Source organism: Sciurus carolinensis, chromosome 6, assembly GCF_902686445.1.
Source record: "Sciurus carolinensis chromosome 6, mSciCar1.2, whole genome shotgun sequence".
NCBI lineage: Eukaryota > Metazoa > Chordata > Mammalia > Rodentia > Sciuridae > Sciurus > Sciurus carolinensis.
The window spans coordinates 104602652-104616939 of NC_062218.1; the positions used below are offsets into that span (position 1 = coordinate 104602652).

Here is a 14288-nt window from a genome sequence, read left to right on the forward strand (position 1 = left end):
TCTCTCCTGGGACACACAGGTCCTCATCTGAGACTGATGGAGTGACTTAACCATCCCCATGCTGGTAAAAATGAAGAGCTGCTTTACACCATGCTTCCTTCCTGAAATGGAACATCCTTTTCATACTTTGGAAGAAATTGGCTTTTTGAACTGCACTTGTTCCATGACAGACACTTCATCAGTTTCTACCACAATTGTCCCATCAATGAGTATACTCAACTTTAAGTTCCAGTGGATTCTTTTCCCAAGACATGTCACATGTATGCCTAATTTTTTTTTCTTCCTTCTCTAAAAGAATATGAAAAATGAGAGCTATCTCCCTCCTTTGGTCAGGGAGGAAATAAGGTGATGAAAAATGAAACTGCTGTTAAATAAATGTACCACTGAATTATGAATTAAGAAAAGAACCCTGGTCTCCTGCACACTGCCTTTATCCTCTTAGAATCCCATCACAGCCTGAAGAACCACGGCATAGTATGTTTCATAGCAGTGCTGTGGTTACTATGTAATGGAACCCACTCTCCTTTCCTTCACTGAGAAATAGATTGTGTTTAGTATGCATTATAATTGTTTGCTGTTCTCGTTGATAAATTCAGGCTGACTGTTCATAAGCAACATGTATTTGGAGTTGAAAACCAATGGCTTAGATGAAATATGACTTTCAATTATGTCACAGGCAGAGAGGCAGAAATAAGAAAGCCACACTGGGGGAAGTCAAGTTTTTTTATTGGTGTGACTTGGGCATGTAGAATAAAAATCCAGCGTTCACACCTCCTATGTCCCCCTGACCCTATTGGTCATTGCCTTCCAATTTATTGTTGTTCTTCTCATCTACCCACAGAGCCTCCCCTGCTATATTGTGGACACCTAGGCAAATGAAAATGCCAATCTTCTCCATCCCTGTCTTGCTGTATTAGGCATGTGCTCAGCTCTGAGAGATTTCTTTGGGGAACTGGCCTGTCTCCCTCTAAGAACATCCAGGGGAAGGTTCGTCTTACCTCTTGCTTCTGAGTGGGAGGGTTGAGAATAATAGCTCTTGTCACGTCCCTTAGCCTTGTTATGGGGAATATTTAGTGCTGCAGCCGGGATGTGGGGGTAATATCTTGGACGTGATAATGTTGCTCTCTGCATCAGTGAGCATGCTATTGATTGTAAGCTGTCAGCCTTTCTGCATGCTTTGTGGGGTCCCATAAGGATAACTACTGCAGGGACGGTAATGCATCAGGCAGGGACACATGTGTTCTGTTAACTAACGCTGCCATCTGAGCTCCATCACTCGCTCTTAATGCATCTTGGCTCACTGGCTTCCAATTTTTTTTCTTTTTAATTCCTTGTCTTCTCTAAGCCACCCTGTTGTACCGTTTGGGTCTCCTTATACCAGTTTCTCCTTAGCTCAAACTCCTAGGAGCAGACCGTTATCTTTTAAGCCTCCTGAGGACAAGGGCTGTGCCTGAATTCCTCGCTCATTTATTTACTCATTCCACAAACTTTTTTGAGCACCTATTGGGGGCCACAGGCTGTCCTATGCTCTGGTGATAAAGAGTGGACTAGACAATGCCTCAGTCCTCATGGAACTTGCACTTGGGCTGAGTTTCAGTATATCCTCTGTGCCCAGGCTATAAGTACTTGCTGCACCATTGGAAACCATAGCCTAGCTACTGGGGAGCCCTCGATGAGGGAATTCACTAAGGCTAGGCATTTTTTTTTTTCCAGATCTTACATTATTGTCTCTTTATCTTATGATGTCCTCTTACTTCTTAGACCACCTCCCTACTTTTTAATAGTCCTATTGAAATATTGTACTTTCCTTAAATACACCATATACTGTTTTGCTCTCATATGTCCTGTCCTGACACCTGAGATTCTCTTTTCCTTTCTCTTCCTGTGGATAACTTGCTCCTACTTGTCTTCCAGATGTTACCTTAGGACTGACCTCTCTGGGGAGCTTTCTATCTGGATGAGGTACATTCCTTTACACTCTCCTGGCACCTGGACACATCTGTTATGGTGCGTATTATGCAGTTTTTCAGTATTAGTAGAAACCATAGCCATAAACACAGGTTGAATGCATATTTTGGGTAAGGCACTCTTCTAAGAGCTTTGTAATGAATCACTCGAACTTCACAGTAACTTTATGAGATGGGTGCTATTTTAATCCTTATTTATTAATAAGGAAATTGAGACACAGAGTGGTTACATCATCAACCAGGGTTGCTCAGCTTCTAAGTGGTAGAGCTCATATTTCAACTCGGGCAGGCAGGTGGGCTGGGCACCCTGGGCCATTAACCAATACCCTCAGCTGCCGCTATGGCCTGTGAGTCTGTCTATGCCTCCCACTGTACTGTAGGCTGTGAAGACAGGAACAGTCACTACTGCTTTTGTAGACACCCTGGCACAGGGTTTGGCAGACAGTACATGATCAGCTATTAACTATTTAGTGAATGAATGAAACCCAACTGAGAAATTGTTCAGTGTCAAAAAGTTGCTTTTCCTTTTGCCAATGGGGTACCCTCTTCCCCATTTCTACCCCTGCCTCCCTGGGCTCCCTCCTTAACATGCACAAGAGTTCTCTGCTCTGGCTGGAAGGGAGCACATCACTAGCCACCAGAGCAAGGATCCCAGCACTTTTGGTTTTTTCCCTATGGCTCTGGGTTTCCTTGCAAGGCTGGTTTCTGGAGAACTGGCCTCGCCACCTGACTAGAGTCAAATGCAGCAGGTGTGAGTGCTGAGGGGTGGGCAGGGAGGGCTTCACTGGGCGCTGTCTACCCCGGGGACCAAGGTGGGCCTTTCAGAGAATGGGGGTGGGCTGAGCTGGCAGTGGACAGAAACTCTGGCCTGGCAGTCACTAATCCTGATTCTGGTCAATAGGGGTCATTGTGGTGGTATCTGAGGGTGGGAATTGGCAGAGGCAGCAGGTCCTGCTGGTTCTGCCATCAGTACCTGAACCAACAGGGCATGAAGATTAAAACTGGGGGACAGTTAATCAGTAATGAGGTCCCAGTTGGGAGTTGGAGACCTTTGTGAGTCATTTGACTTCATTCCATTTGGGTGACAGACCACATTTGTGTTGCTGCTCAGCGGTCAGGCAGCACTGGTCATAGAGTGGACTGTTTGTGAAGATAAACCTGCCAAGGGATCCCTGCATTACCAATCGCTGTGGTAGAAGTGCAGGATCTGGAACAGGTGGGAGCTAGATAAAACTTCTGACTGTGTCACGTAACTCTTGGAATCTGCGTCTCAGCCACAAACATGGAATAATACGTCCACCCAAGAGGCGATCGTCATGATTTTGAGAAGTGCCTACCTGAATGCCTGTCACCTAACTGCTCAGCAAATACTGGTTTCCTGTTATTCCTCCCATCTACTTTTACATTTAAACATAGTGCTTAGAGATGGGAGCTCAATAAATGTTACTGAATGAGTGAAAGAAGGGTGGGCTAGTGCTGGAAATGAGTTAACAGAATGAGAGAAGCGCTGGCTTCCTGCTTGCATGTCATACCAATTCTAACTTCAGTTCCTTACCTCTGTCTGCCCCAGTGGAAGTGCTTGTTGTATCATGCTTTCTTGGCTGGGTGAGCTGCTTTAAAACTGCTTGCATGTCACTTATTCTGAGTAACCTTTCACCACTCGTTGAGTAGCTATTTCCTCCTCTGTCCTATATCTGCTCTTCATTCCTATCTTATTGGGTTGTAAATGTTTACAATGCACATGTTGCTCCTATGTAACCGTCATCTCTTACAGCCAGGGTGAGTGGTTATGCATCTCAGGAACTCCAGCCCTTACCTGGGGCCTGGCTGCCCCACACATCCCAGGACATCTGTAAGCCCTCGTGCTGGTGAGTGGAGGGGTCATGTTTGGGACCTGTCTTCCCATCAGTACCTCCCATCTGTGTATATAATATGAGATGGGGATGGTGGGCAAGAACTTCTACCAAACTGCGTGGCTCTATCGTTTGTGAATAGTGTGAATTTTGTCATCTTTTTCCTTAATTGTAATAGTATTCGCAAGCTGCTTTAACCATGTGTTGGTCAGTGAGGAAACACATTTACCCTATATTGTAAGATTACAATGGAGCTGAAACATTCCTATTTCCCAGTGTCATTGTAGCCGTCCCACGTTGTAGATGTCCGAATGTCCTTGTGCAATGCGTTTGTGGTGATGCTGTTGCAAACAGACCTGTTTAGACAAGCAGACACTTCCATTGCATCACATTTCTCTGTGGTCTTCATGGGAACATGCTGTATGGGTCCGTGGTCTGGGAGCAACTGGCTTGACCATGTAGCCTGGGGTGCAGTAGGTGTACCAGCCAGGTTTGTGCAAGTACACGCTATCATGCTACCTAATGACAAAACTACATAATGATGAATTTCTCAGTGTGTCCCTGTTGGATTTATGACTGTATCTGCATCCAGAGTTTGTCTATTAGACCCAGTTTTTAGCAGCTCTGGCTTTAGAGTCAGATACCTTGAATTGGAGTCTTGGTTTCATTGCTTACTAGCTGTGTGTCCTGAGCCATGTTGACACTTGTTTATTTGCAAAGTGGGGATAATAATGTCATCATAGGTTAAGAGGAGGAGAAAAAGAATGAGGTGGTATACAGAAAGCACTTATAGGCACAGTAGCACATGCCTATAATCCCAGGGACTCTGAAGGCTGAGGCAGGAAGATTGCAAGTTCAAGGTCAGCCTCAGTAACTTACTTAGATCCTGGGGTATGGCTCAGTGGCAGAGCACATCTGGATTCAATCCCCAGTACTGGAGAGGGTGGGGAGTGCTCCTACCTCCTCAGGGAGTGTTGCTGTAGTGGCAGGAGCTAGACCTTAAGGAATCAAGGAGTAGACCAGTCCCTGCTGCCTGTCTCCCTGTGTATCCCACTGCTAATGCTGGCTAGTGCCTTCCTCACTTCTTCTAACCTATCTTCTTTCTCCTGATGAGAAAGCAGACATATCCTGTCAAAAGTTCAGCTTTATGAATTGCTTGTTTTGAAAATGTTAGGAACGGAATGCTGCATTAGGTAGATTTTAATAAAAGTCCACGAGGACGCCTCGTTTTCCTTCACACAGTTGGCACCCTCTAGTTATCACCTGGTGGCACTCCCAGTATAAAATAAAGCAGGGTCCTTAGAACCAAGGAAACTGTTAGAAAGGTGGCAAATCAGCCTTCAAGTAGTTTTTAGTGTCATCTGGAAGGGAGACCGACTTCTGTGGGCTGCTAATTAAGAAACTTTACTGGGGAGAAGCAGCTCACAAATGTTAAGTTCCTAACTCAGCACCTGGCACAGAGCAGGCAGCCGGTGAGGGATGGTGGTTATTGCTGCCGAGGGCTCTCTCCAGGGCTGCCCCCTCCTGTCCTGTCTTCCTGGCTGTTGGCCCTGGGGCATCCTAGGTGTGTGCTGGTGTGTGTGATGGAGGCTCCTCTAATCCCCTGGCATATCCTCCCCATTCCTGAGTTTCAGGTTATTTATCCATATGCTGAGCTGTTGGACCAGTGCAGGGGTCTTTATCTGGAGCCCACACATAAACTGAAGGGGGCCCTTGAGCTCCTTAAACAATGGCCAAAATTGTTCACCTGCGTGTTCTTGGGAGTACCATTGACTCCAGTGGGTGAACTGTGGAGGCGCTCCAGTGTCTCCTGAGGTCCGAGAGTTGTCAGACTGGTTACTCAGGCACTGAAGTTTGATAAACATGGTTCACAAAATGATTTTCTCCTCCAAAACATGGGGACATGTTTTTTATATGAATGGTTATGTGATTAACATTAGAAGGAAATACTGGCACATCCGAACTGACGTTGCATGAACATTATTTAGAAGAGGCTAAGACTTGCTTTGGAGGAAATGTGAATTAAGTCCATACTAAACGAGCAATAGTACAGGGTGGGTCAATGCTTAATTTGAGAAACAATGATTGGTGCAACCCCTGCACCTGGCCCCGAGAAGCAGAGACCAAGAAGTGGAGAAAAGGCCATGGAGGAAGTGGATGGGCCAGGACCCAGGGGTTCACTCATCACAATTGTCTGTGACTTAGAGAAGTTTCCAACTCCCTCTGGTCTCCTCCAAGAACATTCTTTCCACTAAGTCATTGTCCCTGCAATGGTTTCTGCCTGAGATGCCCAGGAAGTGACGTTATTGCAGGGAACATGGGAAATCTGGGAAAATCCCATCTCCATCTTCATGTGTCCTCAACGTGGAAGCACTTGTTCAAGTTTTAATGTTCCTGAAATTGGGCTGCACCTTACAAATGGTTATTAATTAAAGTAGAAAGTTATTTTCTTGCCCAGAAAAAGCGGTTATGAAATGGATAGCAGCTTAGAAGTGAGACAATATGATTTGCTCACTAATTTCTCTCCTCTAAAGCAAATTATATTTGAAAGTTGGAACTTCTAAGTCAATTCACAAACTGAAAGAAAATTTCTCTTGCAGTGAAAAACTCTCACACTAGCTCTCACCCACAAAATAGAAGTTAGGAGAGGTGAGTCACCAGGACAGATTAGGAGACAGGAACCCAGATGCCGCTTTCTAGACACCATCTGCCCACTCCCTCGGCCTCCTATCCAAATTTATAAATCCTAAAATTCATTTAGGTCCATCTTAGAGGTCTGCCATACAGAAACTTCCGGAAGTGGCTTTCAAAAAAGTTCTAAGTCTGACTTCTCAAGTGAAGGGAGGGAAGGATGAACCAGTCTCCCCTTTCGAGAGGACTTCCCCTGCTTTCACGTCACAGCTTCTTGATTCCTCCATATCCCACTCTTGTAGGAAGATGACCTTCGGGACTACTTTTCCAGATGGTGAGCTTGAAGTGGGCTAAGGCGCGCCATCAGACTTGACAAATCAGCCTCTTTAGTGGCCATTTTTGTTTTAGGTATAGTGGAGATTTATGGGTGGTGATTTCTGGTTTCCAAAACCAGGAGGAGGGGAGGGAGCTGTGGAGGAGACAAACCCACCCCAAACAGACCAGCCTTTCTCAGGGAACCAGGGTGGTGCCACTACTTCCAACCTACCGCTTCATTTAGAAGACCAGACACTAAGCAACCAGGACGTGGCCTTTAGAAGTCAATGGGATAAATAAGCTGGAAAGGCTGAAGGGAAAGAGCCAGCGAATGTGTAAGTAGAGTATTATATGAAGTCATTGGAAAGGACAAAAAGAAAGAGAAACAAAGCAGCAGCTGGATCTGGCCCTGCACGGCCTTGCCAAGCAAACTCTAAGAAGCACTGTGTAGAAAGTGTTCTTTATGTGCCCTGAAGCATTCATGGTGTTTCCTGGTTGGATTCTCAGGCTGTTTCTATGGTGCTTACAAAAAGAGGTATAAAGGTGGTACAGTGTCCCTTCCCTTCTCATTCTGCATCCTCTTCTCAGCCTCATGAAATAAATCTCTGGAGCAAATGAAATTGTTAAAAAGAGGTGATGGATGGGAAGAGGAGATTCTGACTAGTTCAGATGTTGCACAAAACAAAGAGAGTGTCTCTAAGAGTAAACGGTGTTTATTTTTTTTTCAATCAAATGGAATTGCTTAATTAAAAAAAAAAAACTTATCTCTTTTCTCCTTAAATACTACAGACAACCTCATTTTATCGCAGCAGACACCTAGAAACAAAACACTGGACCCACCAGAGAAAACTGGGCAATAAAAGCATCAGAATTCAAGTCAACTATGGAAGAATTACTGTTAGCTGGCAGCTCTCAGCTCTAAACAGAAGTGGCCCACGCCTATTGGGTTTGACAAGTTTCTCAGAACTGGGGAGTTGGGAAAGTTGGACTCTTTTTAAATTCCAATTGTCTTATGCATAGGGAAATTAAAGTCAATGCATCAAATGAAGACCCAAAGAAACATTTAAAAACTTGTTGGACTAGTATTCAGTATGTGAGATTAAGTAATAACTTGTCCTCCTAGTTAACCTTGTCCTGGAATATATATAGGTTATTTGTAGCCGCCACTGCTATAATATTTTCTGAAGGATGCCAAGCTGTATGCAAGATCTTTTTGCTAAAGTCCAGACTGTCGACACTGATCTCGTCTTTTCTCCGCTTGCCCCCCACGCACACTTTTCGGGGCTTGAGGATAGCCCGGGGTTTGCTGTTCTCCCTCGAGGCCTCAAGGGTCACATCACGCTTGGTGTTTCGGTCAAACATCCTGAAGAAGTTGTTGTAGGAGCCTGTCATGATGACACTGCCAGACAGAGAGGAAAGAGGGAGAGACTGAGCGTTGTAAGGAAAGGCAGTAACCTGTTCCAGTTGTCTTTCTGAAGCAAATGATAGCACATCATGGCCAACGGCACTGTAGGTTGTATTAAAGAAAGAGCGAGAAAAAGGATCTTTATTGTGACCATGGACTTCCTTTTGAATCACTAATGGTGATAACTTTCTTCTTATTCACTTTTGTTCTATATATTTTGGTTCTTTGGTTTGCTAAATGAGTGCAGTCATTATGATCCCAGCCCTACCTATCTTCTATCAGGATTATGAGACTCAAAAAAGGTGTGTAAGTCAAAATATTTTTTTTTTAAATTAGTTTTTGGGTACTGGGAATTGACCTCAGGGGCACTTGACCACTAAGCCACATCCCCAGCCCTATTTTGAATCTTATTTAGAGACAGGGCCTCACTGAGTTGCTTAGCTCCTAACTTTTGCTGAGGCTGGCTTTCAACTCGTTATCCTCCTGCCTCAGCTTCCTGAGCTGCTATGATTATAGGCATGCGCCAGTGCACCCAGCTAGAAACACTTTTTAAAACAACAAATTGTTGTACTTACTTAAAGCACAACTGCCATTGGGGTATTCCCCAGACTGTTTGACCTACAGGGCTTCATTACATCAATCTGGTTAAGAAAAATGTGGAGAGACAGTGCAGCGACCATAGGGTGGCCTCTCCCCTTCTGAGAACCAGATCTAAATTCAGTCTTGTTTTAGAAAACTTTACAAAATGGGTGTCATCATAGTCTTATTCAGGAAGAGAGGAAACAAGTTCAAGTTTTAAAAGGATTTGGGATGGAAAAATACAATTTTGGAACAGCTGGTCAGATGCGCTTTTACATTTGTACAAGGGTTCTCTCTTCTTGGGGACATCTACAATCGACCAGAAGAGCAGAGTACCTAAAGCCTTCCAGCAGCCAGGTGTAGAATCTTAAAGAATCTTAAATGATGACTTTTTAGACTTTTCAGACAAGATGGCAGGCCAGGGAGAGACTGAAAGTGCTTAGTCACCCTCCGGCGGTGGCACCCAGGGAGGCTGGTGTGAACTGGCTTCAGGACAAGGACAGCCCAGTCTTATCAGTTGTTTTTTTTTTTTTTGGTATGATTTGGGCAGTGTACATAGCTGAAATGAAAAGCCAACAAGACTGGCCACTGGCCACAGCGAGGTGGGGGGTAGTCTGTCAGCTGCACAAATTAAAGGTTGAATTTTGTTCTTCTGGCCTAAGAAACTGATGCTGTGGATGGTTTCTCTCTGCGCTAGAGTGAACTGCTGTGACCTTGTCCAGCAGGGTGCTGGGGTTCTGCCTCACCTCCACCATCTCATTTCAACTTCCATGAGCCCATGAGAGGGAGTCATGGAGAAGTTAGTAATTTGCACGGTCACAGTCCTAATAGGTGACAAGGTCAGGTCTCAGACCTGCATGTACCGGTTGGTCTCCAGGGTACAAGCATTCAGCCACTCAGCCTCGCTGCTTCTTAGGCACATCAATGTTCGCTTCCCCATCACGACCTGACAGGTTTTTAAACAAGTCAGAGAAAGTCTTTGGAAACAGTCTTAATCTTATCTGAACCCCAAACAAAATTTCCCAGTTGTGATGTTTTAGAAAGAATGTTGCTTTTAGAATTCTAGTTCAAAACTTCTTTACTTTGGTATTTACTATTTGCTAGTTGGTGAGGTGGGCAGGTTACATTTTATCTCACCAAACCTCAGTTTCCACAGTCGTAAAATGGGGATGATGAGAGCAAACATTTTGGGATTAAATGATGTGTGTGAAAGTGCCGAGTACATAGTCAGTGCCTAATAAGTGTTGCTTTTGAAGCTAGCCTGAGATAGGAGGGAACTGGAGCAATACTAACCAATATATAAATAATACCTACACACAATGAATAAATACATAAAAATAACAGGGCTGGCTTCTTTTCCCTGGGGCGGGGGGCTTTTGTTCATATGTCACAGTTGCTTTGCTCTCTGGCCTATGTTAACAGGACTGACTGGGTCCTTTGCTACTTGGTGACTCCTTTTAGACTTGCTAAGCAGGGGGTTCATTTTGGGTCAGTGGCAAAGAATGCTAAAGAACAATTGAGAGAGACGACTTGTGCTCACTCAAAGCTTGCTGCTCCAGTGTCTTGCCATGAAGGATTCCCATGCTGCCAAACACGATTACCAGTGCCACCTTCATCAAGGAACTTGGTGAGCCTCTGGTTGCCTGCATCTAGTCCTCATGGAAGCCAGAGACTCATCTGTATTTGTCAAACTAAAAATGAACTATTGGGGGGTAATATGAAGTATTGTTGAAATCAAAGGCCTTAAAACAGTAATAAATCACTTTGAGGGAATGTGATAAATGAGCTTGACGAGAATCAGCTAATGAACCACCAGGGCCTTCAGTCAGGTCCACACTAACAGCTTGGAGAGTTTTTAATGTAGAAAGCTCACTTTGTAGTACTTGGAACTATTTAGGCTGGAATTTGCTGGTGGATTATTAGTGCTCTTTGTTAGACACGTTGGTCAAGCTCTGGGAGTGTCTTGGGTGTCAAAGACAGGACTTTCTTGTTAACATTGAATTGTCACCTGGGACATTCCTAAAACAGACTCAGGGTGTCCGGGCATCCTTTCCTTCTTTGCTGGTCTGATCTCAGGGTCCATCCAGTGACCCACACAATGCATCCTGGCTGGACCATGGGGCCCAAGGCTGTCCCCCATTTGGCAGCACCCCACTTAGGATTAATTTCCCAGAGCTCTTCTTACCTGTCTGACCCATTCCACACACACTCAAATTTATCAAAAATGCAGTCGTTTTCGTAGAGGGAGCACAACTTGCTGCGGAGGTAGTCATGAACCTGGGAAGAAACACCAAAGTCAGTCATCTTAAAAGGTGAGCATTCCCATGGTCACCGCCCCTTCTGACATGAGCCATTCATCCTCTCTGGACCTGTGCCTCAAATCCGATGGCTCTGGATCTGATCAGGCTTGGCTCTTCCTGGTTGTGGGATGTTAGGATGGGTTGGTGAGTTTCTCGAGTGACCAGTGTGGACTGAACAGCAGGTTTGTTTAGATGGTGGGATAGATCAGGGCTCAGTGAGTACCATTTTCTAAATGGCTTTGTTCACAGGCATTAGAGGACACCATTCATTCAGGCTTTTGTTCAACAAGTACTTATTGACTGTCTGCTGTGGCCTGGGATAGAGCAGTGAATCCAATACCCTCATGATCACTGCATCCCATTGCTTGGGGGCAAGAATGTACAACCAAGTAAATGCATAAGGTTTAGATGGAACTAAAATTATAGCACAAAAGAACGTGCAAAAGGGGGCTGGGAGATATGAAGGGTACTATTTTCTATAGGGTGAATAGTTGAGGTTTCACCTGATAAGGCAACATTGGAACAGAAGCCTGTGGGGAAGGGCTTTCTAAACATAGAGAACGGCATATGGAAAGGGCCAGAGGCAGGAGTGCTGGAGAGAGTATGGCAGAGGTTGGCAAGTACGCAGATGACCTGCATTGAGTGAGGCGAAGAGACCTCACAGAAGAGATCACTTAGCCTGCGTGGTGACAGACAGTGAGGGCGAAAGGACAAGGGCAGGAAAGGACCTGGTTGACAGATGATGGCTTGAACCAGAGAAAGAGTATTGGTGGGAAGTGGTTGAATTCTAGATGGGGTTAGCAGGAGAGCTGACAGGAGTTGGGTTAACTCTGAGGTGTGGAGAGAGAACCAGGAGTCAAAGATGGCACCCAGATCTTTCTCCTGAGCAAAAGGAAGGAGGGAAGCTCCATGTTCATTCCTGAGTAGGATGCTTTGGAGATGTGTCTGCAAGTGGAGCCACTGTGTAGACTGAGGGGAAGGGCGCAGCCCTGGAGGATGGGGGTGTTCTCTCCTGTAGTGAAAGCAGCACAGTTATCATCTGAGACTGAGCACGGGTGGGACACCACAGGACTGCTGGAAGGCACGGGGCACCTGAAGCTGTGGAACGTGAATTTCAGATGAGACGGGTCAGCACAGTTGGGTACTTTCCTCCAGTTACATTCAGCAACTTGGATATAGAGGCAAATAGGCAGATGAATAGGGCTCAGAGGGTAATACCTTGAGCTCATTTTTAGAGTAATCTTTCCTGAACACATGAGTAACTAGTGGCAGTAATAATGGGTATACTCAGTATGCTAACTGGTTATTTTTGGCTAAGTACATTATTAAAAAAATCCCTCATTTTGTCTCTAAAACCCTCTTATGATATAGGTATTATTATTCTCTTTACTAGAGCATGAAGCACAGAGAAACAATATTATGGGACAGGATGGGAACTGAGCCCAGTATTTGGGTTCTAAAGTGCACACTCTGAACTAGAGAAGAGATCTGCCTCCTGCTTGCTCTGTCTCATTGGCCTCACCTTATGTGGGGGTCTGAGTCCTAGAAGGAGCCACAATAATGAATTCAAGGGAAGTCAAAGGTTGGGGGTGAAAACAGAATTGGGAGGAGGCAGAAGAATATCAAGGTCATTGTTTAACTATGTTGAACTCCAGAGTATTGATCCAGTCTCTTTTCCTCATCTCTTGACCCCAAGAGTTCTCTGGGATGCTGAGCTTGTAGGCTCTGTTGTGTGCTTAGTATTGGCAAAGGAATGAGGTCAAATTCATCTTGCGTTCCATTAGATGTTTTGGGTATTTGACAAGCTCTCTGAGTTATTTGGTCAGTGTAAGTAGTTCTAACCCTACAAATTAATTTCCCCCACAGTCACTGTCTCATTCTCAAACATTCCAGGCTACCTCAGGGTAACGGTTTCAGTGCTATGGTGATGAGTGAGTCCATCTGCACCAGGGTTTCTGGCAGTGCTAGATGCTTTGGGGGGATGCAAGGCTTGGATTCCACCCTTTTGAGGTATTCCTGCTGCAAATTAACTCACCTCCTCTAGGGGGCAGAGCAATCAAAGTGTAGAGATAGGGTAGTGGTGTCTTTAAAGACCTGCCTCCATCTGTCCTCCTCGTAAACCTTTCCTGATCTCTTGCCATTCCTTTGGCATTTTGTCTTACAGAAACACCACAGAAGAGTAGTAAGTGTTGAAAAATGTGTGCTTTGGAAGTGTGGGCCCATTAATAGGAACTACACTGCTAAGAACTCAGTGAGATAAAAGGGTGAGGTGTGATGGCACACGTCTGTAATCCCAGCAGCTCAGGAGGCTGAGGCAGGAGGATCATGAGTTCAAATCTAGCCTCAGCAAAAGCGAGGCACTAAGCAACTCAGCGAGACCGTCTCTAAATAAAATACAAAATAGGGCTGGGGATATGGCTCAGTGGCCGAGTGCCCCGAGTTCAATCCCCAGTACCTACCCCTTCAAAAAAAAAAAAAAGTTTAGAAGGATTTTGAGGGAAAATGTTATCTGAACCATTTCTTTCACAGCATGTAAGTTCTGGAGAGCTCCTACCTAACTCCAGTGAAAGCATTTAAAGAACAGCTACAATGAAGGGATGTTGCATGTATGATCTGTTTAAAAAATTCGTATTAAGCAAACCAGAGAACCTTTTTCCATTGGAAAAGGAAATAAGATACATGAGAAATATCTAGAGCATAGCAAGAGAACTTAAAACCCATACAATCTGATGCTTCTTTCTTCATGTTCCAAATACTGTTTCTTCTCCATGTTCATAGTACTGCATGTCTGGGCTTCTTGACAGTTGGCAAAGGCTCCCACCACACTGGTTAAGTTCTTACTTACATGAGGGAGCCCATATTCAATCTGCTCACTAGGTGTAGTAAGAATAAACTTTTGGTTTGTTATATATCAGAGGCTGACAAATGTTTTCAGTGAAGTGCCAGCTGCAAATCGAGTATTCCTTATCCAAAATGCGTGGGATCAGAAGAGTTCTGGAGTTTGGAATATTTGCATGCACATAGTGAAATATCTTAGGGATAGGACCCAAGTCAAAATTCACTTACATATACCTATTGCACATAGCCCGAAGGCAATTTTGTGCATGACAGGTTTGTACATGAGACCAGGTGTGGGGTTTTTCCATTTGTGACATCATACTGGTGCATTTTGAATTAGGAATACTTGTAGTAAATATTTTAGGCTTTGTGGGCCATGTGGTCTGTCATAACTACCCAC

General features: G+C 44.7%; 1 protein-coding gene and 1 long non-coding RNA gene across 8 annotated transcripts in view; one reads left to right on the forward strand and one right to left on the reverse strand.

The window, feature by feature from the left end:
* Positions 1 to 3055: 3055 nt before the first annotated feature.
* LOC124986763 (uncharacterized) lies at positions 3056 to 8446 on the forward strand. The gene is made up of 3 exons (XR_007109083.1): positions 3056 to 3183; positions 3742 to 3835; positions 7556 to 8446. It is a non-coding gene; the product is annotated as an uncharacterized LOC124986763 (long non-coding RNA).
* The window catches only part of Ppp2r2b (protein phosphatase 2 regulatory subunit Bbeta), a 433386-nt gene continuing 426573 nt past the window's right edge, over positions 7476 to 14288 (reverse strand). For 5 of the 7 annotated variants that reach the window (XM_047555459.1, XM_047555458.1, XM_047555457.1 and 2 more), the window contains 2 exons: positions 10936 to 11027; positions 7476 to 8165 (listed from right to left, as the gene is read on the reverse strand). In XM_047555459.1, coding sequence (XP_047411415.1) covers positions 7886 to 8165; positions 10936 to 11027 — 372 coding nt within the window. In that variant the 3' untranslated portion in view covers positions 7476 to 7885. The remainder of the gene's footprint in view (positions 8166 to 10935; positions 11028 to 14288) is intronic. The other 2 variants (XM_047555461.1, XM_047555462.1) reach the window with 1 other exon arrangement.